The following is a 25,840-nucleotide window of genomic DNA, read 5'->3' as shown; positions in this document are numbered from 1 at the left end:
CTACAAACAAGACTAACAATAGCATACGATAAAGGATAATATAATATTCTATCAATTTTGAAGTTTATTATTTTAAAACTGTATACTGTTTTAAACAACTACCACATCCATTGCGCGCAATGGAGAGTTAAAAAAATTTAGCAAAACAATGATCAGAAATTATCAACGAGCAGTTCGTTGAAATAAGAACACATTACTCTTTGATGTGAAGAATTTCACACTGTTAAACCGTGATTCTCAGTAATAGTTGAATCAAGATAAATTTATTTCATATAGCATAAACTAATATTAAAATTATGTTAAATATATAAATCCTTATATAGTTCTGTGAAAGTTAACACGCTAATAACTCTACTTATATTTTTCACGTAAAACATTAATAACACGTCGTTTATTAAAAGCCAATTATGAAGGTTAAGTACGAATTTCTGAGCCGTTCCTGTTACAAATCTTATCGCGTTTTATAATTGCCTTGTAGTATTATATGTATATCAAATTAATGCACTTTTATTGGTTTTGTGTTTTTTTTACAAGCAGCATGAACCTTAAACTTTCACAAAAAAGAAGATAAGAGACCAAATACGGATACAGCTTCGTGCTATTGAAATCGACAAAACACTCTTACTCTACACAAACTTTATTTTGTCGGTGCGGGGGAAAAAAAAGATAAGAGAGACGCTTTCTCTATATTTTTATTTCTAGTTCTACAGAGGTAGAGAAGAAGAAACAAATTTTTCATTCCTCACAAAACGTTAGAAATAAGATGCTGTAAAATATCACTCAACAAAGTCCTGCGTTTGGCGACTTAGCTCTGGCATTCCACGCGGGAATCGTAAATCGAAAATCAGAGAAAATAAACTTACGTTTTTGTTTTTGTTTCGCTTAATTTTTTTCAGATTCCTATTTTTCAATGCCTTGTTCGTATTATAGTATCCCTCACGTAAAAAAAAAACATACTTTGAATCTATCAAAAATTATAAATACTTCTTGGAATAAATTTCCGGAAATTTAAATTATTTTTGTGAACACGCTCGAATGAATTATTGAAGTTTATGACTTTTCATGAGCGAATTCAATCAATTTTGGAGCACGGATCAATTTATGTATGTACAGGGTGTTCTATAATTCGTGAGTAAGTTAAAAGTTTATAAAAATTGACGGAGTTGATGTATTGGAATGCGTTTTGCGGGAAGTTATTGTCACGAAGAAGGATTTTTTTTTTGTTACAGGGGAAACAGAATTAGTTGAACTAAAGTTTTATCAACTTTTTGTCGAGAGAAGGCATTGCATGGAGATAAATGAATGACAATATGCAAAGCAGAGTCCTATGAAAAATGCAGGGTGTACGATTAACAGCTCCTTTCTGAACTTCAGCTTATTGCGCTTGCATAAGGTTTTTATCATCCTATTGACATTGTTGGATTACACACTAATGCGAAGTTGTTTCACCTCAGCCACGAATCGGCGGCTGAAGCTTCTCGAACGTTTCAGACACAGAATAGATCAAAGAAACGTTCAGGTCCAATCACGACTGTCGGGAATTTTAGCAGCGTCCTCTATCGATAGGAATTTGAGCAATTGTGTGTACCAAAAAAAACATGATCCCTTCGTTACAAGAACTTTTTTCATTCAAATTTGTCATTCATATATGTACCACTTCTTTCGTTTTTTATGAATTTTAAAACAATTTATGAATTTGTGGGACACCCTGCATAAATAGAAGTAATTTATTATAGATTTTTATGAAATATTTTTCATTATCATGCATGACATGAAAGAGAATTGAAGTATAGTATAATATATCATTGCATTTTTATAAAAATTCATTTTTTAACAATTGGTAAATTAATTTTACCAAAGATTTTTCTTCATTCTTCAAATCTTCAAAGATATTCAAATTGTTAAAAAATGTTCGTTTATCTTACATTTTGGATTAATCTACATAAAATAAAAGCTAATCGAAAACGTCCCAGGTTCATTTGTAAGTAGGGAAGAAAATCCTATTTCGTCTGATATGAGAATCTCTAAATATAATGATTTTTTTGTCAAGATTCTTAAAAAATCCAGTTGATACCAGATTGTTCAGAATTCAAAGTAAATTATTTCCTGCTTCGGCAGCCCTTGCTTGGCGATGAAGAAGTTTGGAAATGGCGATAAGAGCAAAATGGCAACCCCTCGAGAAAGTTGCAAAAGTTTCACGGAAAGAAAACATTTCTTTATCTTTTCCGTTTCCCTCCTTAGAAGTAGTGAGTATTTTTCGCTAAGGAACGCATCGCTCTGGGGCCAAAGCAAATCCCTAAAAACCCAAACTAAATAAATTCTTTCATAAAAAAAAATAAGTTCTGGGATATAAAGATAGTAGAACGTTTTTCTTCCTTCATTTATGACATAGTCTTTCTATCTCCATTGCAACGGGAATGTAATAGAGAAATCATAGTGCAATGTCCACCCAAAATATTTGGTACACTTATGTGTGTGTGTGTGTGTGTGTGTGTGTGTGAGGGAGAGAGAGAGAGTTTTTATTACAGTTTTTTTTTTTGTCACAAAGTTAATGCTGTAGAGCTGGTCAAGTTATCTTCGCACTTTCACGGTTGGGAATCGTAAAAACCTTCTTCGTGGTTTGACGGTGTACCCTCGGGCTTTCCCGTATCTTTCACGTGAAAATCTCTGTGTGGTACCGGGCAACAACTATTGTGTGATACACACTCATAACAATATATACATATATATATATATATATATATATATATACGACTGAACCACATAAATACGGACTCGCTTAAACTTTTCCATCGATAAAAACTATAAATCAGAAATAAAAGTATTTCTTGACGTTGGTTAGAAGAGATACATGCTTTTCATTTTGAAAACAACCAAAAAAAAAATGTCAATCTCACTGTTAAACGTGCAAAATCTTGAGTTCATTGATTTTAATAAAAGCTAAAAATTTTATTTGGATATACGGTGAGACCCGATTCTCGTGAGAGCATAACCGACAAAGTATACTTTTAAAAACTCCTGAATTTCTTATTGCCGATTATAGGTCGACGTGTGTAATCTGTGGCTTTTTTTTTAATAAGTTCCAATAAGAAAAATCATTTTTGAAAATAATTCACAAAAATATTGTTTATTGATAACTAATGACGTGTTTAAGTGAGTAAAACAACAAACATTTGTTTACAGAAAATTATGACCAACACACAACACCTGTTTTTTAAGCTTTCTTATTGGGAATAAAGATCTCTACCGAGATGTTAATTAAAAAATTAACGATGAGTTTTATAATTTGAAAAGAAGTATTTAGAAATATATAGTCGAAAAATTGATAAGTTGAAGAAGTACAAAATATTTCGTTCTAAACAAATTTGGTATTATCCAAAAAAAAATGAAAACATTTTATTATGCGTACCGTGATGAATACTTTACTCGTAGCTTTACAGTTTGGACTGTTCATTCGAATTAAAAGGTTGGTTGCGTTTGTATTTCACACATTATAATGAAAAATTCACGTTATTATTTTTTTTACGAATTTTACGTCACTTTGAATTACTGTATACTACAAATTCTTCTTCTGAATTGGTAAAATTCACAGTCAGGGATTATGTAGGAGGACTCTCTTTAAACAAAGTCCGAAGCAACAACAGGAAAATTGCCCAAAAAAGTGGTTCGACAAAATAGTTAAGAAAGAAGGAAAGGTAAAAATTTGAAAAATAGTAAAAAAGGTGAAAATAAGGAAATATAAATATTATGCATATTATAAATTGGAAATAAGAGTGCAAAAAATATGGTTGTCATAGCTTAAATAGAGCAATCTAATATTAGGTATAATTCAGAAAAATTAACTACTCTCATGGAGTAGCAAATTTCGCATTTGGAGATGCCACCAAATCATGTCAATGGAATTAGGGTGTGTACTTGTCAAATTAAAGATGTTTGAGAGCAACATGATGAATTCTCAAATATAAACAGGCGAAGTTTCTGACTACTTGTTTCTCAGAGTTTTTTTAAAAATATTTTATGCTTTTCAGCTACCACGAATGGCCTTTCTCTCTTTTCCATTGGGAAATTCAATATGATCGGAATGGCTAATGTCGCACACTCATTCTCAACGTCCAGTACTGTACTGGGTAACACCAGAGTGGTGCAGTGATAAGATTTTCGTCTTCCACCTTCAAGGTTTCCGTCAATATCCACGGATTCAAATCCGGGGAAAGAGCATCAGAAACAAATTCTTCACCTTCCGAGCCTGGACGACCACCGATAGATGGCGCCTTCATTTCCCAACGAACTCTACTGGTTGGAAATTACCGTAAGGCGATATATGGAGACCAGAGTTAATGCTGTATTGGATGATTTTTTCAATAGAAAATCACACCATTTTCGTAGACTGATTTTGGATACGTGACTTTGTTAAAAACATTTTCACTTTCTCTCCTCTATTTAGTGGAACGGTATATGGTATGCCAAGAAAAGTGCGAATCTTATAGATTCTAGCACGTTTTCTACACACATGTTCAGTTCTGGTACACAGGGTATGGATATAATTATCTAACTTATTTGTAATTTCTTCAAAATTACTTATATTTCGTGTAGCTGGATATATTTTTGCTATAACTTCATAAAAATTCAACATTTATAATTCGTTCATGTTTTAAAATAACCGGGATAAAATTCCCGATATTATAACTACATTGCGATTTATTATTACGAGGAAAAACAATTTCTTCGATAATTCTCTGCTCCAACCTTAAATAAAGGGTGAAACAGAGGCCCTCTGAATTTTCTTCAACCTTTTTTTTCCGGGATTTGGAAAGGTCACATTAAAAAAACAAATGTATTGCGAATACAGCGAAAAGGTCGCATACCACCATACAAAGAATCACTTCAAGTTTTTAATTATGCAATCCGATAGTAAATCGTCGCACCAACTACCAAAAGAAATTCTGCTTGGAATTTTCTTAATGTAACAGAAAATGGCATTTACAGGTGCACAAGAAAGCTCGCTGCGTTGCGGAATTTGATAAATGTGGTCTGTTGTGAATCAATGAATTCTAGTCTGTTTCTTATGATTTAATCATAAAATGTCGTCGTGATTACACTGTTCATACGTGTTTTTTTTCTCACAAGGAGAAAATTTATTCTGTCGTCACTGAGTCCATTTTGTCAGTGAAATACATTCTTTTAATTTTTTTTTATGTTCTTTAGTATTAGTTTCTCAAATATATTTGTTTTTCGCATGTACGTGTTATTTATGAAAACTGTCCAAATCTCGTAGGGACTTCATACACGTAGTTTTCTACTTTTGTGGTACGAGAGATGATACTCCCTTAGGAGATTATCAGGGTTTCTTCAAACAACAGACATCAATAAATTTTTCAAAGACGCGATTTCGCTTTGCGGGAAAATGATAGCAACTCATTAAAGTAGCGATATCCGTACTTTCGTCCGCGGCACACGAAATAGCCATTCTTCAACCTCGTAATCCTCCAAGAAACACGAAGAAAAACTTGAAATCAAGCAATTGAGAGGGGACAAAAATATGTGACGTACATGTTTGACATAGCATTTTCGTAAGAACTTGATGCTATCATGTACATGAAATGTGCTTGAGATTATCGTGAACGATTTCGAAGAATTATCTTGTTAGCCATTTCGTGTACAAGCGTTTCGCAAGATATTTGGATTATCGCTATTTGTTTTGACGAATTAGCAATGCATGTGGTATACTTTTGCTAACCTAATAGCACAAACTTATAATAGATAAGTTAGATATGAGAGGTTTTTTTTAGAGTCCTCTTTTCACCTTCACCTCCGCGTGTTCTCTTTCACTCTTACATGTGTAGTAAAAAGATACATTTTATATATGTGGGGGAAAAAATCATTAACAGGAGGGAAAGGAACGGGAACTTCCGTAGGGAACAGGGTTGCTACAAAGCTTCGCGATGGTGAAGGGAGATGAAAGAAAACAACGGAGAAATTATTTGAATTCATTCCACTGATGTTTGGACGAAATATTACTCCCGTGATTGTAAACAGGTTAATCGATTAACAACGATTATTACAGTGGAGAAGAATTTGTGTCATCAAGTTTCAACGAATCTTTCTAAACCGAATTAATATATATGATATGTGCAAATAATAATAGATATGACATTAAATATGATAATATCAAACATACATTATTATATTACAACAAACCTCGCATTTTAAGCTGCAATTACTAAACTGCACGTTTCAATATTTGTAAATGTTGTTTCTTTGCAGGTAGAGGCTTTCAGAAAGAAAACCAACATACAGTCTGGAATATCCATATACGCACATTGTGCTTATGCTTGAAGTTGGTATGTTTTGAACTGGTTTTATCAGGTTTCTTCATCCTTTCAGACATTGCGGGCCAAATTCGAACTTCCCATGAAGCCCACAGGGCAACAATTTCATGCTTCTCACATCTTGCAAGGGGACCTCCGGGCCAGATTTTTCACGAATCACTCTACAGTGAATTTATAGTGTAAAAATAACAAAGAAATGGTAGGAATCATCTTGAGATCCTGGATAGAGCTCTGTTAGCCTCAGCATATGACCAAATTATTTTATTTCGGCCCCAAATAATTGAGACCTATATTTATTCTGAAACCATTTCTTTCACCAATTTTGAAATTGTTTTTTGAATAATTTTTCCTTTTATCAATTTTGAAATTGTTTTTTGAATAATTTTTCCTTTTATCAATTTTGAAATTGTTTTTTGAATAATTTTTCCTTTTATCAATTTTGAAATTGTTTTTTGAATAATTTTTCCTTTTATCAATTTTGAAATTGTTTTTTGAATAATTTTTCCTTTTATCAATTTTGAAATTACCTTAATATAATTCGTATATTATTTCTTTCATTGATGCTTTCACTATTTTTTTTAATGATCCTGAAATTATTTTTTCAATTGTTCTGAGATTTTTTTCCCATCAATCATCTTAAGGGAGAGAGAATCTAAACGTCCATATTTTGTAAACTTATTAGCCATGAAAAAATAGTGCTTTTCTACGTTACTTTTATCCACAACAAACCAAACAAACGGGTAAAAATCAAATTTTATCAGCATAATTATGACTTCTAGAAAATATTGAAAAAAATTATACAGTAAAACAAGGATCTTCAAACTGTGCGCCAACAATCTTTATCAGGGGCTTCATCAATTTCAATGAAAGAATTGTAACAGTTTTATTTGATAGGTGGCGGAAAGAATTCCAGTTCGAATATGGTTTTCATATGTAATTTTTATATTGACCTGCAGTGGTTTTAAAACTTTGTAATCCATCACCCTCTTTTGGAACATATTGTTTTCATGTGTCCCCCCCCCCCGTCTTACTCAGGGCCTCTAACCTTACCCAGGATATTAATATTATTGCTAATAAAATGTTAACTAATCATATGGTATTTTTTTTTACATGAAGCATGTTAATCAAAAACCGGACACTAACTTCAATCGAAGAATTATAACAAATTTATTTGATAGGTGGCGGACCGAGTTCCAGTTCAATAATGATTCAAATTCATAGGACAAATTTTAAGAGGTGATATATATATAAGACACCGAAACAAGCATTTTGGATCATATAGAATGTGTGGTCGAACCACAATATCTGGAGCGGTAGAGGGTGTTTTTAGAGAGTGTTCAACAGCACTTTAGCAAAAACAAATATACTTTTCCGACGGATTAGAACGAAATTTTAACGTTGTACACAGGCGTAATATTGCGTCCAAATTCCAGTGAAATGAATTCATATACGTTCTCTGTGTTTTCTTCCCTCTCTCTCTCTCTCTCTCTTTCTCTCTTCACCATCGCAAAGGTGTATACAGTAACTCTATCAACACGATTGTCTATTATCTACGGAAGTTGTTTTTCCTTTCCCTTCATTCTTTATAATGTATCTGACATGTATATACATGTAAGAGCGGAAAAGAACGCGTAGATTGAGGATAAAAATTGTACTCTCTATTGTACTTTTTCCTTTTATACATATATTTTTTCCCCCTCTTCTTCCCTTTTACAACGTGCGGTTAGAGTAGTACAAGGTTACCATATTTATCGATGATTCAGTATATAGAGATAATCCAAATTACTTGCCAAAACATTGCACACGAAGTGGTTAAAATTAAAAAATTGGCAACATTTATTTCAGCCTTATTCAAGATATTGAGTGCTTTTTTTTTGTTTTTTTTGGCGGTGTAGATGTCGTTAAAAAAATTAAATTGAACTTTCTGCAAATAAGGTTTCAATTTCCTTAATTTGCCAATCCCAAAAAAAGAATAAGAAAAAGGTGATGTGTGAACTCTTTGGTTTTGACAATGGCGAGTTCTTGCAAGCGGAAAAGATGGAGAGCGATGAATAGAGAGAGAGAGAGAGAGAGAGACAAGGCGAGCGAACGAGCGTTTCAAAGGCGGCTTCCCATACAGAGGTGTCGCGTGCAGTCTTTTGAAAACTTATCCCGTGCATGTCATATTCTTATTAGTCATTTTCTCCCCCCTTCCGTCTATCTGACTGGAAATTTTAATTACCCCCCTTTAAGTTCGAAGCGAGATTCCTTCATTGATTGGCTGATTAATTACTAAATTTCCTCTCTTTTCTCGCTTGCACACACACACTGAATATTCCGTCAGCACAAAATAAAGCTCACCCTTCTTCACCCTTCCGTTGTTCTTTCTTCCTTATAAACGTCCCCCCCCATCCTTTGCGAGGTCTTTACGGCCAATTGTTATGGACTTAAATAGTCTTTTGTGTTTCTTGAATGAGAGGATGAGACACGAAAACCCATTCCGTAGCATGTGCAGAAAAGTTTGCGCTCGAATATAAAATTACACGCCGATGAAATTTTCATTAATTTTTGCCCCGATCGACTCGCTCTTTCTTAAAGCCAGAGTTTATATGCGGAAATATATATATGTTTATAGGGCACGGCTTCCGTTGTTCCCGTTGAGAAGAGATGAAACGATACAATACTTCTTTCCTTTCATCAGCTCTGTCTCTCAAGTGAGGCATTTAGGTATTTTGAGAATATCTTGAAAGATTCCGTTTTTCGTGTGGCATTCACTGAAGAATACGAAACTGGATCCTTAGAACAGGAACCTCTATATACAGGGATTATGGATTAGCCGGGTATATGGAATTCACAATTTTCTCGATTTTTAGGTATGGCTGCCTAGTGGAACAGGGGTAAACTATTTCAAAATGCATCAACGACTATCCACAGTCAGTGTGGATAATCTCGATTATCGCCATCATCACTGCTGCGAAGAAGATTAGTTTTCCCATTTCCAGAAATTTACTCAGACAAGTTTTGAAAAGTGTTTATTAACTGTTGGAAGATATTGTCTAATGATTCGAAACTAAGCACAATGAACATCACAAGTGTTGTATTTTATTGTGCTCTGCTCATTTTTTAGCTTGCCATTCCATCTGGGTAGACAGAAAGCCATTTTTCCAAAGATGTGGCGTGTAAGTTTATATGGAATGCTATTAGTATCATCAGAGTTGAGCAAAAATATGTTTTGAAGATGGGAAGTTTTGAAAGATAAAGAAAAAGAGAGGGTGAGGGAAAAATACAATCACAAATACAAAGGCCACAACAGGCAAGTTGCCCAACGAGGTGGCTGCAAAAAGATGTCCATAAAAAATATAGATGTCAAATATAAATGAAAATACAGCAAATCCTGATAAAACCGTATATGAAAAGAAAAAATAAAAAATAATTACTATTATATAATGCAACTGCCCATAAAATAAAGATTATGATTATCTTATCGAAGTATGAACAACTACTTAAATCCTCTCATTATAAACATTGCATTTCTTTTTAAATGTGCCAATTGTGTTATAACTCACATCCCTAGAGATAAACTATTGGCAACCCTTAAAAAAATCTCTGCGACACCACAAAGGAATATTTCTTTAGTTAATGATACTGGTGTTCTTTTGTCGAAGCAGTTGATTGACGGTGTATTAATAACGCATGGTCCATCCTACCCATTCCATTGAAAATTTTGAACACTTCGATTATACCCCTCCCCCGACTCCTCCAATGTAAACATATTTAAGAAATTAAGTCTCCGGAATAGTAATAATATTCAACCCTTAAATGAAACGTGGGTTGTTCAAACCAAAATGAGTGACCCTTTACTTATCAACAATAAAGGTGCCCATTCATTAGTCCATGCTGCAATTATATTCAAGTACACCTTGAGTATCTTCCTACCCCATGAATTCCCGACTGCCTCCCTTAGTTTCACGTCATCTGTGAATTTTCTAATTATCCCGTCGATATCCTGATCGAATTTATCGATAAAAAGTGAAAAAAGTATAGGGCCAAGGACATTTCCTTGAGGGACCCCGCTTTTGACACCTGTCGAATCAGAAAATTCCTCATTCACCATACCCAATTGTGAGCTATCTCTCAATCATAAATTTATCCAATTCAACAAATTGTCCCCAATCTCAATCTCATGTAAACGCTTCAAGAGTTTACCATATTGGATGCAATCAAATGCCTGGAAATCAAGATAAACAACATCAACGTTTTGGCTGAAATAGTGTGTGTCCCGTTCACCGCGGACCTACTTGGACTGTTCTGGGGTAAAGAAATCTTTAAAAAAAAAAAAAGTTTATAGACGCAGAGTGCAGTGCGTAAGCCGTCCTAAACGATAGCCTTCCTATCTCTGGTCGTTTAGACTTTAGAGTAAGTTAATTTGTAAGCATTTTCGTATTGTATGTTTCTTTATGGCATTATTATTTTTTCAAGTATTTTATGTGTTATTTACTATATTATTATTGTGTTGCATTATTGATTGCGTGACGTTTTTATCAGTCGTGTTCATGTGAATGAATAACTGTGGAACGAATTATCCAAGTTTCAATTATTTCCTATGAGGAAACTCGCTTCGTATAACGAGCACATTGGCGGAACGAATTAAGCTCGTTAACCGAAGCTCCACTGTATAGGATGTCGTCTAAATTGTATTCTCGATTTATGTAATTTCAGATTGAGATAGGCACCAAAAAAAAAACCTCTGACAGCAAACGGTTAAGACTGCGGAATGCTCTGCGTAGGCAAACTTATTTTACTCACATTGTGTGTACTAAAGTCATACAGAAAAACATATACTCAATTATTAAAGCGTACTTATGTGATACCTTATAGTTCGGAATTTTTTATTATCAATGACTTTACCTTGAAAATTCTGTTTTACCGGAAGATACTGGATGAGTGTGTTAGATGATCTAATGTATTATTTTAAAAGGTACATAAAAAATTTTATAACTTTAGCAAGCTTCATGTCTCAAGCCTATCAACTATAAAAATTAAGATGGTTGCAACGATAATTTTCAAAAGTTTGATACAAAATGCAGAAAATTTTGAGGATGACTGACTGAAGAAACTTTTCACAGATGTAAATACATGGAAAATATTTAATTATTAGTTATTTCTCTGAAATTTATGTCTGATTGTGTTGCTTGAAAATTCAAACATTCACTATCTTTACTTCAAAATGTGGAAAACAGATTGCAGCATCAGCGGGAAACAAAACGATCAGAATACTGACAACATAAATACCTTAGAGGCCACACATCAGAACACACATTCCAGCATGCACCGATTCATTAGAAATTCCGCAGAGGAATTTTTAACGAATCGGTGAATGAGGTTCATATAAAGTTAAGCACAGTAGAGCAGTAAAAGCTGTGTGGGGATGGGTTCATAATAATTACAAACTGGAAGTCGCAGAAAAACAAAAGATGAATTTTCATAGAGCATTACGTAGATTAGAAATAAATTGGTGCCTGAGATTGGCTTTGGTGCTTACTAAATATTGGAGCCCAGTATCTTGTTTTATCTTCTTTTGAAGCTTTGCTGATTGTTACATTAGATTGATTTTGTGTTGGTGTTCATCCGGGTGAGAACTACTTAAGAGGAAATATGACCTATATCGACGAGATTGCCTTATATTATGACTAGAGGGAAATAATCATCACCAAAGACGAGAATGAGAGAAAGCAAAAGCAAGGGAAAAGATAGCTTTGGTATGATGACTGTGGCCGTTGTCTGCAGTAGCCACATATATTTCCACATATATTCCCTAAACGACATATCGCATTCTTTCTCTCTTCTAGGAGTAAACAAAATGAAAGCGGTTGGTATCTTCCTCGGAGGCTTCTTGATATCGTGGGGAATATTTTTGTGTGCGGCACCTACTTTCCTCAACGATGATGATAACCACTTGGTGAATGGCGGTTGCGGTCGGCTAATCGCGTGTCCACGGGGACCTTATCTCTCCTCCGAAGTAAGGTCAGGGAGAGGTGTCAAGAGTATATGATATTACAGAGCAGAAGAGAAATACTATGCTATGCTCTCTTTATTTCTCCTACTCTTCACTTTCTTTCTTTCTGATTGGTATGGCCAGTTTCGCAGCTGAGAAACACTGAATCCTAAACATCATCATCATTCTGGCAATTTCCTTTATGAGGCGTAGTCACATACACGCAGAATCGCAAGCACTTCTATAAACAAGTCATTTGTGTATGTTAAAAGACAGATATATAAGATCATATACAGTACCGTATTCTCCTACGTATACGGCGTGAGTTATTCGGAAAAAAAGAAAAAAAACATTGGAATATTTCTAACCATGTACAGCCGCGCCTTACCGACAGATTTTTTTTCTGAGAAAAGTTGGAATAAAAATAAATATTTTGAAAATTCATTTTTTGAACACTTCAAAATCATGAGCAGAAACTTCATCGCCGGAAAATTAACAAACAATTCATTGACAAATTCACAAAGTCAGTGAAAGGATAAGCAGGTGAGTGAGTCAGTAAGTAAGTGAGTGATTGATCAAGTGAGTCAGGGAGTGAGCAGGTGAACAAATGAGTAAACAGGTGAGCAAATTAGTTAGCAGGTGAATGGGTCACTCATATCGCCACTCTTTCATTCACTCATATCGCCACTCTTTCATTCACTCATATCGCCACTCTTTCATTCACTCATATCGCCACTCTTTCATTCACTCATATCGCCACTCTTTCATTCACTCATATCGCCACTCTTTCATTCACTCATATCGCCACTCTTTCATTCACTCATATGCTCATATGGTTAAGTGATCTGGGAATGGGCCACTTGTCACTCAAATGATATGTAAATATACCGCAGTCACTAAAGTGATTTGGGAATGCTCCACGGATTACTTAAATGATCTGAGAATATCCGCGGGCCACTTAAGTGATATGGAAATGTGGCAATTAGGTCATTTTTACAAAATTATTTTTGAGGTCGAAAGGCCACATCAGATGACTTTGAAAGACACATTTAAACCTCGAGCCATTCGTTGAGAATATATGGTCTAAAACAGCGATTCTCAACCGGTGAGCCATGGAGCCCTTGGGGCTCCGTGTGCAATTTCCAGGGACTCCGCAGCCACTCGAAGAAAGTAAAATAAATCAGTGAATTTAATAATTAAATAAAAAAAAGTGGCCTAAGGGTTTCTCCATATAAATTATGTACTTAAAAAGTGCTACGCAAGCCAAACAGGGATCCACCATAGAAATTATACGTTGAAAAGAGCGAGTCACAAAAGGTTGAGAACCGCTGGTCTAAAATATGCATCAGCAACTTAGTAGTAATGGAATTTCGAAATGGCTATAGTTTGGTAAATGAAACGTTATTACCATGCCCAGAATATTGTTGAAATTTAATTTTTTTTTTCATTTTTACAATATTTTCTTTTACTTTAAGGCATTTTCCCAGGTTTTAGGGCATTTTTGACATTTTCAGGGCATTTTTGACATTTTCAGGGCATTTTTGACATTTTCAGGGCATTTTTGACATTTTCAGGATATTTTTTTTACCATTTGGAATTTTTTTCAAAATAAAAAAAGAGGCTAACATTTTTTAAAACAACAAAAAGCAAAGCAAAGCATTACTTTCATCACTTATTTGTATCTTCTTTCTTAGATAGAATTTTATACTAGATAGATCACTTTCAGGAAAATTTAGTAAAAATTCCAACAACTGGCCACGTATAACTGAAGAATAAATGAGAGAAAGTGAATTCAAGAAATTCCGACCCTATAATGGGATGTTGGGAGAGAGGAATTTTCATTACATAAAAGTGTGAACATTGTAAAGGTAATTTGTATGTATCGCAAGGGTAATTTTGAAATCTGCAAATTTTCATGTGTTGAATGATTTTGATCCGTAAAATTGCTGAATGCAGTAGGATTTCGTAATCTTTATTTCGCCTCAGGAATATTAATGACACACATAATATCAATCTTCATCATTCGGGTTTCCAGCATTCAGTCCTTGCAGTAAAACATGGATCATACTAAAGCTATCCATAAAGTGAGTGCACTAAAAGTGGAGTAGGCCAATTCGCTATCATGGAATTTGAAAAAATGATGATGGGGGGGGGGAAAGCGGACTTATTACATGAAAATTTTTTTGATGTCTTTATGGGTACGTCTAAAAGTTTTGAAATTGATGAGAAATTAATGATATGAATAGATCAGCCCCCCCCCCCACCCCCAAATATCCCCAAGAACATCTGTTGATGTTGAGAGAAGTTTATCTTGTCTTTTCAGAAATTTCTAGTTGATCTTGTAGATTTTTTAACCCACGCAACAATTATGATTTATTTATTTGAAAAATTTAATTGTGAATTTCTGATGAAATCCAATGTTTAGAATAAATGTGACTTTCAATGGATATATCATAAGAATTTTTTCTTTTATCTTCAGTCAATATAATTGGTTGAGTTTCTAAAGAAATTTGTTTTGTTAATTATAGCACTTTTTGTAATTTTTAGCAATTTTTCTTTTAGTTTTTAAGAATTTTTTTGACTTTTTAGGGAATTTTTTCGAGTTTTTGGGTTATTCTTTTATGGTATTTAAAAGGTTTTCAGGATATTTTAGATCAACAACATCCGGGCTTTGGTTATTACATTTCATCTTGACTTTTATCACCAGCTATGATCATGAATCATAGTTATCTTGTTGATGAAACCCCTCCTACGATTTTTATCCAAAAACAAAACAAAAAAATCTCGAAACATATGAGACACGAGATATCAACGAAACAAAAGATAATAATTAAAAGCAAACATCTAGAGGAAAAATTGCATTATTCTGCCGAAATGCAAAAAAAAAAAAAAAGAGGAGATCGTGTGATTTATCGCTTATTCCCAGCACTTGTTCGTGTATTTGAACAATGATGGTAAAATTAATAACTTAACGAGCGTATAAGCTTTTGGCAATTCAAACCCCACCCACAAGAGGTTCAAATTCTCTTTTTATTTGCCTCCCCATTATGAGAGAGAACTTTAATTGTGTGTGGGTTTTTTTTCTTCTTTTAAATAGATTTTCCTACTTCTAAAGAAAACTGTTCTCTCCTATTCTTTCAAATCAAATAAAAATGTATTTAAAATAGGAAGAAAGAAAAATTCTCGTGTATCATTATAAGCTGTAGACGAACAATGAATTATCAGCCAATAATTATTCCCACAGCAAAAGACATTTTGATCAAGATCCTTTTGTGTTAGACAAAGAGTCTCTCAAACAGACGCAGCAAAGAAAACACTAGACACAATAATTCTCTCTAACATGTGAATAAATGAATGAATGGAGTTTCTCCGAGGCAAAAGAAAAATGAGTAGAAGGGGAAAAAAACCACCAGAAGGATAAATTCTAAGAAAGAGGAGAATTGGAAGAAAAAAAATTACTATTAATTTTATAGATCAGGTTTTCAGAGAAAACTACCAACTTTTATTCTTTAATTTTAGAATATTTTTTCCCTGTCTCTATTCACAGCTGATGTTTTATGGCGGAAGGGGGAATTAAACAAAAAAAAGCAATTCTAAGATAACAAAGAAAATTCTGAATCGGTCGCCAGAATGAGAATATCCGAATCTTTTCTCGCCAAGGCGTATTAAAGTGATGCGACAAAATGCAAAAAAAGTTCTTTGTTTAGTAGTTACCACCAACATGCCTTACCAATTAGAAATATTGACAATTGGAGGAGACAGATACCAGAAAGGCAGACTCTAATAATGAAGATCACCAACTCGGTGAAATTTACGGAAGCAAATCCAAATCTGGTACGAAGAGACCCATCGGCCATAACAGTCAAACCAAAAGCACTATCACGATTAGACCCCACGAAGATTCTCACGAATCATACGACTGGTTCTTTCATGAGCTGAGAAGTCTGAGGACAAGGGCCTCTGGAGTAAATAATGCTTCAATTTTGGAATTAGTCGTTGCAGGGCTCTCTCAATGTCTCATCCCTTGTCAAATTCACTTCCCTCTCGATGGCAAATTCTATTTCTGTGTGTGCGTGTATTTACTGCATATATATATATATATATCATTTATTTATTTATATGCTATTTTTTGTACTTTTCTCAATTTACGCTAGGGGTTTTTTCGCGATTTCGATACCCGGGTTTCGTCCTTGGCAGAAACTTTCCTGACATAGCGGGTGGGGTACAATAAAAACGGTGATATGGCCACACAAAAACCTCGCTACCGCAAAGAGTCCAACATTGAGTGGAGTTAGTGCACCAACCTCTCAGTGAGCATAAAAAAGTTGCCGTGCGGAATCGGCAATAAATTGTATGTCCAGGTCTAATTAGCCCTCGTGTGCAGAAAATGACCGTGGTGTGGCAAAAATGATATTTTTTGGAGTCAGGTTTGTGAGTGTTATATATTCAGTTCGAAATCTTACTAAACGTGTATGGTGCCCGAAGTGATCTGCTAGGCTCATTGCGTCCGATTACGCAACAATTTGGAAGGTGAGTAATTTAATCCTCCACTGCACGAGTTGTGTCTGTGAGAACCAACATTGTGTTGAAGGTTTGCTTTCAACACAATAGTGATATGGTATACGATGGCCATATACAACATGAGAATTCAGGCATCTGCCAATTTCACTACAAAATATGTTACACAGATGGCAACCCCACTAGAGCACGAAATACAACTGACTCTGAGACATGAATACGTTAGACGTTAGGACCACACATATACGCACAACACGTTTTGACGTGTGCCAATTCGTTAGAATTCTCTTCGTTAGAATTCTCTCAAAAGAATGCTCACTATTTGCATGTACTGTTTGGTAGTTGTAGTAGTATATCTTCAATTATACATAATTATTTTTACAGTTCATTTTGATATGGGGTGGCTATTTTTCTGAAATAAATACCTAAGGGAAGGGTATAATTTATTCCAAAACGAGCATTTTTTTTTCCTGCTTATTACATGATCGACAGACTTCTGCCTTACCCCATTGCAGTTAACACGTTCTGATCATTACTGTCTTTGTATCAGTAATTATTTTGGTGAATGTTTATTAGTTTTTAATAATGACATTGTTTTTGACAAAAAACATGTAATAGAACAATTTTTAATGCCCACGAGGTGTATTAATTTAATTCCACTAGCCGAGAGATATTCTTACGTTCAAAGTGTGACTCTTTTCCCTGATCATCACGAGATTAGTAGTCAGTTAAGATCTTTTGTTGAAACTACAGTATTAGTTTTAAAATCATGGTAAATATTAACATTTTTACTGACGTCTTTCCATCTCCCTCAACTAAAAAGAAAAAGAAGACTCAATCTCTCCAGCTCATCACGTCACCTCAGATTTTTACTTCTAGGTGCCACTAAGACATGAAAAGCACGAAGGTCTCGATTTTAGATAACTTGAAACATGATATTTAAATGAAGTTTTCGAAAAATGCTAGAGCACAAAAGTTAGTCAGTGCAAAGAATGAGGGAACTTTACTTTAATTTCCAGTAAACGAACTGGTGTCTCTCTCTCTCTCTCTCTCTCATGCCGTCCACACTAATTGAATCCCGTTTGACGCCGCAATAACGCGGTGTTCAAGATTTCATTAGATGTGCTTCTCGAAAAATTACACAGCGGATGGCAGTGAAAAATCCAAGGTATTCTCGAGTTTTATTTTCCGCGTTTCATATTGTCAGTTGTGAGTGCATAGAGCTTCAACAGACTCAATGCTGAAACTAATTTTGAAATCGTTAGCCATCGTCGCTACCACCACCGCATTTACCAAGAATCGCGGGGAGCCGCAATTATCTTTCGCACCCATTTATAGAAGCTCTAGCGCACGGTCGTTAATGTTGAGCGCCTGACAAGGCGGACTAAAATAGGGCCGCGAGCCATTCCTCGCAATAACTGGAAAAATGGTAGTCGTGTGGGTTTCTGAAATGATGATAACCGTATGGCATCATCTTCATGATCATAATTCGGCAAGGAAGCAGAGGCAGGAGGAGAGAGGAAGAGAAAGGGCGATTGTGTTCGAAGGTATACCTTAGCATAGTTTCATAGCATTTTCGCGTCGACTCTTCTTCCTCCGACACCATCTCTTACAACGACGAAGCATTATAATTTTTCGAATAAGAAAAGACAAACTCAAAAGGAACCAAAACCTACAGATAGCGGCGGGGGCTGCCTTCTAAATAAAGTGAAGAGGAGGTGCAGGCGAAAACACCCGTTGTAACGAAGCATATATGCATACCATAGTGGGAGAGAGAGAAGGTCGAAATAGGAGGAGATGGGTGAAAACGAATTTCCTATCTCTTTTAGAGACAATTAGAATAATTGGCTCGAGGGTACGGTTGACGACCAAGTTCCCAAACGTCTTCTTAATCACCTTTTGTTGGCACTGGAGGAGCGGAGAGAGCGAGAGAGAACTTCCAACCACCATACCACCACCATCACTACTACACACTTCCGTTTTCTCGGCTGATTTTTACTTATTTCCAGTCGAAAAGCGCGCCATCTACAAGCGATTTCTTTTAATGATCTCCGGTTACTGGCAAATGCCTCTTTTCGCCCCGGCAAATCTGGATCGGTGTGGGCTCCCAACCACCATTCTACACCCATCCTCACACACTTACACCTAAGCGGTTATTTTCTGAACAATCACGGGAGCCCCCCCCCCCCGCCACTGTCTCTATCCGACTCCCTATCGCCTCCTTAAAATTACCTGGGCTTCCTTTTCTTCGGAACCTCATCCCTTCCCCCCGACATTACTACCATCTTGTTTCTCGCACTCTTTCTATGCCTTTGGTTTTTAGTGCTTTGGTCTCGTTAAAGAGAATAAACATAGCTTATAACTTTCCCCCAGCGTACGAACAATGAATCTTTCACAATCGGCGCGCGCGTGTGTGTGTGTGTGAATATTACTTGAAACTCCCCGCTTTCCTTCACACCACTTCTACAGTCGACACTTTTATCTTTTATTTTCGTTCGTTGGGCAATTTTGTGAAATAACAATTTTTCGTTTTGTCTGAAATTTCCCCAGACGTAACGTGTTTTAGTGCCTTTGGGCAGAAACGATTCTTCGTGACACCCAGAGACCACCATTTCCATAACATCCCCCCTTTTCCCCATGAAAAGATAAAACTTTCAATTTTCCCTTTATCTCATTGCAGTTCTTCTCTTTTTTTTAAAATCGTTTTTTCAATTTGATTTTTAATTTTTCGTTTGGTGTTAAGAGAAAAGTTCCGCATTTGTTGGAATTATACCCCCGTCATAGTTTCCTCCCGTCTCCTATGGAACACTAATCAGTGCTGTCATCAGATACGCTTCTGCGTATTCATGAGTTTATTCAATTCCCAACGATATGAGATTTTTTTTTTACTTTCTGTTATTTTTATATTTGTGTCTGACTGTTCAAAGTATTTTTAGTGAGAATGAGTAGTGTAACTTTTTTAACAACATTGTATCTTTCAACTTATCTCTCCCTCTTGATATTTAAATATTGAATAGCGTACATCAGACCGTAATTCTGAAAAATTTCCTGAAAATTATGAAATATCCTTTAAGTGAATCAATGAAGGGGAACTTTTTTTTTAGAATTAGAATTAGAATTACACATTATATTTCAATATTAACAACTCTGATAAGCCTCAAGATACGACTCGTGTAATATTAAATGAATTACGCGTAAAATTACCACATATTGTACAGTAGTTTCCGGGGTATATCTTGAGCTGCTTTGATGTTTATACATAATTACAGTGAAATTTCGGTTAACGAGCTTTATTCGTTGAACCAACGTGCCCGTTATCTAAATCCCCGTATATCGAATCTAACTTCTCCATCGGAAAAACTCGAAAAATTCGTTCCACAATTATTCATTTACATAAAAATGACTCATAAAAACTGTATTCAATCAATAATACAACGCATTAATAATACAATAAATAATATATATGTAATTTAAAATAACAAGATTTCATTTTTGCATTAAGCTATTTGCTTTCAAAATTCATCTTGGTTGCTTTTTATTTAGTATGCTATATATTCTAGCTGCCTTAGGCGCTAATATTGGTTTGTTATCAGGCATTTTTATTTGTATGTTTTTCCTTCTAAAAAATTCTTCAATTCGATTTAAAATATTTATGCTCTAAATTGAAATAACGCTATAAATAAGCATACAATACAATAATGTTTACAAACTAACTTGCTCTAAACGACGAGAGAGAGGAGGATATCTCTCTATTTACGGAATCTGTTCTTTGCAAACTTATTCTTTTTGTGTGTGACTTTGAAAAGGAATCTATCCATTGAAACTTGTTTTTGATTCTTTTTAGGATTTCTCGGAAATAGTAAATTGCATTGTCGATGGACAGATTCATTGCTCCCTTTGCTACAACTTTATTTGATTGGTTCTTTTCTACACAATGTATTTTCTATGTTCACAGATTCCCACATTCTATATATCTCTTTAATCTCATTGAAGTTATGCAAGTAAATCATAATTTCTCTCTTTCGTCTTTCTCAGACGAGATTCCGTCTATTAACTCATGCTGCTGCATGCGATCGAGGTCCATCATTTCATCTGTGGGCAATTCCTGGCCACCTTCTTCCTCTAGTTCTTGAATGTCGTCCTCATTCCCCCAGTCCCATGGTTGTTCCGCCAAAACACAATCTCTTCATCTCTTCGGCAAATGTTGGTGCCTGTTCATGTGATAGCCCACAAAGTCACGTTGAATAAGGCAATCAGCCCACAGTTTTTTTCCAAGCTGAATACTTCCAGCGCACATAAACATGGTTACAATGCTGCATCTAGTTTCATATCGCAAACGGTCGTGCTCTACCTATTTATTTTTTGGGTGAAGTACGCTCACCGCACCGAGGACTTGTAGGGGAGAATATTACCCACAATTCAACAATACGTATGTGGACCAAAGCGAAAAACCATCGGTAAAACTATATAAATAAAGTACAAAATTTTGCTTGTAATGCGAATTATCACGTGTTAAAAAGAAGTTCCATTGTATGATTAAATAAATATTCTGTTTGACTACTTAATTAGCTAATTATGAAAGTTTGTAATATATTTCAAGTGTGATTTCATATTTGCAACGTGCACAAAAAAAATTATAATAAATGTATTTAAAAAAATTTGATATTAAATTAAATTAAATTGAAAAAATTTAATTAATTTGAATTAAAAAAAATCAATTTTCAGTTTATTGGAAGCAATATTCAGAAATACTGTAAATGACATCAATAAATTCAACAAATTGAATACTGCCATTGAAAATTTAAAATTGTTAGGACTGAAAACGGACCGGTTAGGAGACCAAACGGACAGATAGCGTAGGAAAATAAGAAATAAATACATACAGGAGAAGGTAAAATAATAATAATAACAATCCTAAATCTTTATTCCTAACAACATCTTCTTGACCAGTAGTAAGAGGGAAAAACCACGGAATAGATAAAAGAAAAAAATACAAAGTGCATTTTTGTACTTTACTGCATTACCTAAACGACGTAAAGCCTCCTTTTATTTTATATACTTTTTGAAAAGGAAAGCGTGTAATACAATAAAGTAAAAACATCTCAAACAAGTAAACAAAAACGTATATAATATGAAAAGTTTTTTTTATCTCTCTTTCTCTAAAAGGAATGAGCGATAAAAATGGCGTTTTCCTAAAAAAAAGTAGAAAAGAAAAAACCCCTCTTTTTTTTATAACAAAGAAAAAGGGGAAAAAAAGGAGAAAAGAGCATAAAAGAGAGAAACATTAGGTTCAAAAACGTGAAAAGCTTCGCTCATACCGAAATTGAAGCTGACCAGAATTTGTCTGGTGTTTTTCCACTGTCCACCTCACTTATTGGAGCATCTGGACTCGTGCTCTTAGATCAGGATCTTCGATTGGGAAGGAAGATGCGCCAGGAACAAACAAACAAAAATATAAAAATACGTAGACCAACCACGTATTAAAAAAAAAGCAACCAAAAGAAAAGTATGTACCTATAGGTACTGTATACGTATATAATATATAAAAAAAGATGCACTCAAGTTTCTTTCTTGTCTCTTGGCAACACCAACTACTTCTCTGTTGTCATGGAAACGCACCACGGTGCTTGGACGCCAGTCACGTTGCATCCAACAGTGAACGGCAATTGAGCAGATAAGGGGGGGGGGGCACACAAGCATTTTTATTTATTTTATTTTTATTTATTTTTTTATGTACCCAAACAGAAGAAGCTGAAGAAGGAATGTGCACCACAACCACGCGGTTTACAAAATAAATAAAATCAATTTTGGCCGAAAAATATTTTCAATTTCATGAAATGGAAACCTTGAATTTTTATTCGCTTGTATTTGCAGAATCGAACTTCGTTTTTGCCCCCACAGGAATACGACGGCCTCTTTTCAATAAAGATATTTTCTTAGCCACCTCGGCCAGCACAAACATATTTCCAACAAGGTGGAAATACAGAAGAAAAAAGTTTATACATATATACACATAGACAACTTTTTTTATTATTCTGCTGACCAGTGGGTGCGTTTTGTATAAATTTATCTCTTGGTATACAATTCCAATAGTGCCCAGAGGCAGCGAGAAAAAAAGGTATGATCTTGCAGCAACGAAATCAAATTGACTCGAATTTTATACATATATTCGACAGATAAAGTCTTGTAAATTCAAATATTAGTTATGTGTCGAATTTCTAGGAAAGTATTCGAGTATGCTTGTATACAGAATGTTAAAAGTTTTTCGAAAATATTTATTTCAATCTACTGCTTGAATTTCAAAACAAGTAAGTTATAATGTCTACGTTGTTAAAACACGGTGCAGAGTAATATATACTTATATATCCTTTATCTTTTGAACCGTTGGGGATAAAAAACATGCTTCGAATTAAGAAAAGTATCTAAATAAATTGTCCTTTATATAATAACATTGGTTTAATAGGTGTCGTATATGTACCGAGATACGAGATTAAATATTTTATGCGATCCTCATGCGTTTTCCAACATTCGGTTAGAACAGGGATGGCCAAACCACGGCACGCGTGAAACAAGTTCCACGGCATGATATCAGGAGTGACGCATGAACCCTTTTAAAAATTTAAGAAATTTTATTCCATTTTCCAATCAAACCTAATCTCGAACTTTTAAACAATTCTTTCTCTTATGAATGGTGGTGTTGTAGGCTGCTATACCTACGTTCAGTATAGTAGGCACCCTTAAAATAAATGAATTGAATGAAATTGAATGAGATGGCTCTCTCTTCAATTCGTTTCTATAGTTGCTGCACGTCCCATGTGTAAGGGCTTCAGGATCGTTCGCATGGGGAGCATGCATTGTATAATACTATTACATTGTATATCCATGTATTCTTGGGGGAGGAAGTATAAGCCCTCTTAAAGTTTATTGGTTGGGAACAAGCACCTTGACATCTCAAGTTCCTGTGTCCATGCCGAACATGGTGCAATCAAGATGAATTTCTACCGATATCCGTACATACACAATCTGCATTGCGATAATCGAATTTATGACGAAAAAATAAAAATAATTTAGAACTTGAAACCGTGTGCGTGTGTGAGAAACTAAGCGGTTTTTTTTTCTAAAAAAAGTAAGAGGACAGTCGAACGTGTCCCATAAAAACGGGGCGAATGGTCTGCTGTTAAAATTTATAGAGTGGCAAGCAAACTGAAAATAATCTTGATTGTAGCATGACACTTGGAAACAGATTGTCCACCTCGGGTGAGAAAGTTATTTCTGTGTCTCTTATATATATGAGCCTAACCAAAAGAATTTCCATGTTCTTAACTGAAATATTCGTTGAGATATTGCTGATTGAAAGTGGGGGAGGGGGGAATCTCAGAACTTGGAAAAGGTTTGATAACTGCAACTGTAAAAAAAAAAAAATGTTCCTTCAAGTTAGTCCTTTTATATGATGTTATTTTTCTCACTTTCAGTGATTTTGAACTCATATCTCGTCTAATATTGCAGTCTTAGAACCATTGAAATTTCAGTTGGGTTAAAAAAACTTCTTTAATTGTGCGTATTTTGTTTTTATTTCACTACATATACGGTTCCGTGTAAAATGTATGACATATCTGAAATGGGGACATCAAAAGATAAGAGTGCATACATAAGGATATGACTACAACTTTTATATATCATAATCATGTTCTGATATGTTTTTCTCGTATATTCCTTTCTCACCCCCAGGGTTTTCCGTACTTTCCTCCGGATAATCCTCAGCGGCATACAATTCGCATATGCATATTTTGCTAGGCTGAGAAAAAAAAACTGTCGTGCACAGTGAGGTTGTCACAGTGGGGTACAATGCACATGTGAAAATTTTATTCACAATAGTGAAATCTCAAGGAAGGGAAATACTTTTTTTATCACGTTTTTTGTAGAACAAAAAATTCAGATTTTCGTACTCACATTTGTACACGATTTATACGTATAAATCTTTATTATTTTTTAAATATTTATTTCTATCCCAATGTCTCAGGAAAAAAAAAACTGGTGCAAGACGCAGTGGTATTCAAATCCGTGAGAAAATGTTTTTGCAACGTATAAAATTAAGTTGAATAAAATGTGCTATAATTGTAAAACTCTTAAAATATGCATAAAGAAACAAAAGTAAACTGACCTGAGATAGTCCCTTTTACAAAGTATAAGATTAGCTTTGGTAAATAGGGTCGAGCCCACTTCGCCGAGCCTGCAGTCGCAGCAAGCACACTTGAGGCAGTCTTCGTGCCAATACTGATCGAGTGCCTTCAGTAGAAAGCGCTCTCGGATGGGCTTCTGGCAAGCCGCGCATTCTGAACAATGACCTGGTGCTGGTCCTCTCGGCATCGTTCCCGTTGGATCCACTGGCAATGATGAATTTCTGGAATGTTGTGATTCGGCCTTCATGTCCATGTCGTGAAAAACCTAAAGAAACAAAAGTTAATTTATTAATCAAAACGTGGATATTTGAAAATTAAAAATTAAGATGAAAAAAATATATAAATGAATAAAAAGAAAACTTATGGATATACGGTCTCTTGATGCCGCTTATTATAATCAGGGATAATGTTATCATTTGAGTATTGTCACCACTTTTGCAAAGAGCGGAACAGATCAATATCATAACAGGGGAAAAATTCATTTTTAGTTATTGAGACTTCGGATAATGTTATTAATTTTTTTTCTCGTTGATTTTTTTTTTTTTTGCGCATTCTAAAAAGCTAAGGTTTAACCAAACATATTTTTCCCCCAGTAAGTTATCGTTATCAGCCTACAAGACCATGTAGGAGGCTAGAAGGTGTTCTTTCAGATCAGATTATGGGATTCTTAATCAGATCTTTCAGTTGACCAGAACCAAATTTCTTTTTTCGAGAGGCTTTTTTCTCACGGGATCCATGAAACGTATTGCTTATCAAAACAAATATCGCAATTTCATAATATAGATTAAAAGTTTCGTGCTAACATATCATCAATGAATAAAAAAATGCAGAATTTTAAC

The 25,840-nt window shown here is 34.8% G+C and overlaps 1 protein-coding gene across 2 annotated transcripts in view; it reads right to left on the bottom strand.

Moving 5' to 3' along the window:
* The window catches only part of LOC149086414 (LIM domain only protein 3-like), a 219,682-nt gene that overhangs the window by 22,396 nt on the left and 171,446 nt on the right, over positions 1-25,840 (bottom strand). For both annotated transcript variants that reach the window (XM_089255476.1, XM_089255485.1), the window contains one exon: positions 24,983-25,266. In XM_089255476.1, coding sequence (XP_089111602.1) covers positions 24,983-25,266 — 284 coding nt within the window. The remainder of the gene's footprint in view (positions 1-24,982; positions 25,267-25,840) is intronic.

This window comes from Pholcus phalangioides, unplaced genomic scaffold (genome assembly GCF_987345545.1).
Source record: "Pholcus phalangioides strain wild (caught in Gottingen) unplaced genomic scaffold, Ppha-v1.0 ptg000004l_1, whole genome shotgun sequence".
In the NCBI taxonomy this organism is placed as follows: domain Eukaryota; kingdom Metazoa; phylum Arthropoda; class Arachnida; order Araneae; family Pholcidae; genus Pholcus; species Pholcus phalangioides.
Note: the sequence above shows the minus strand (reverse complement) of the source record. Positions and strands in the feature narration are given on the sequence as shown.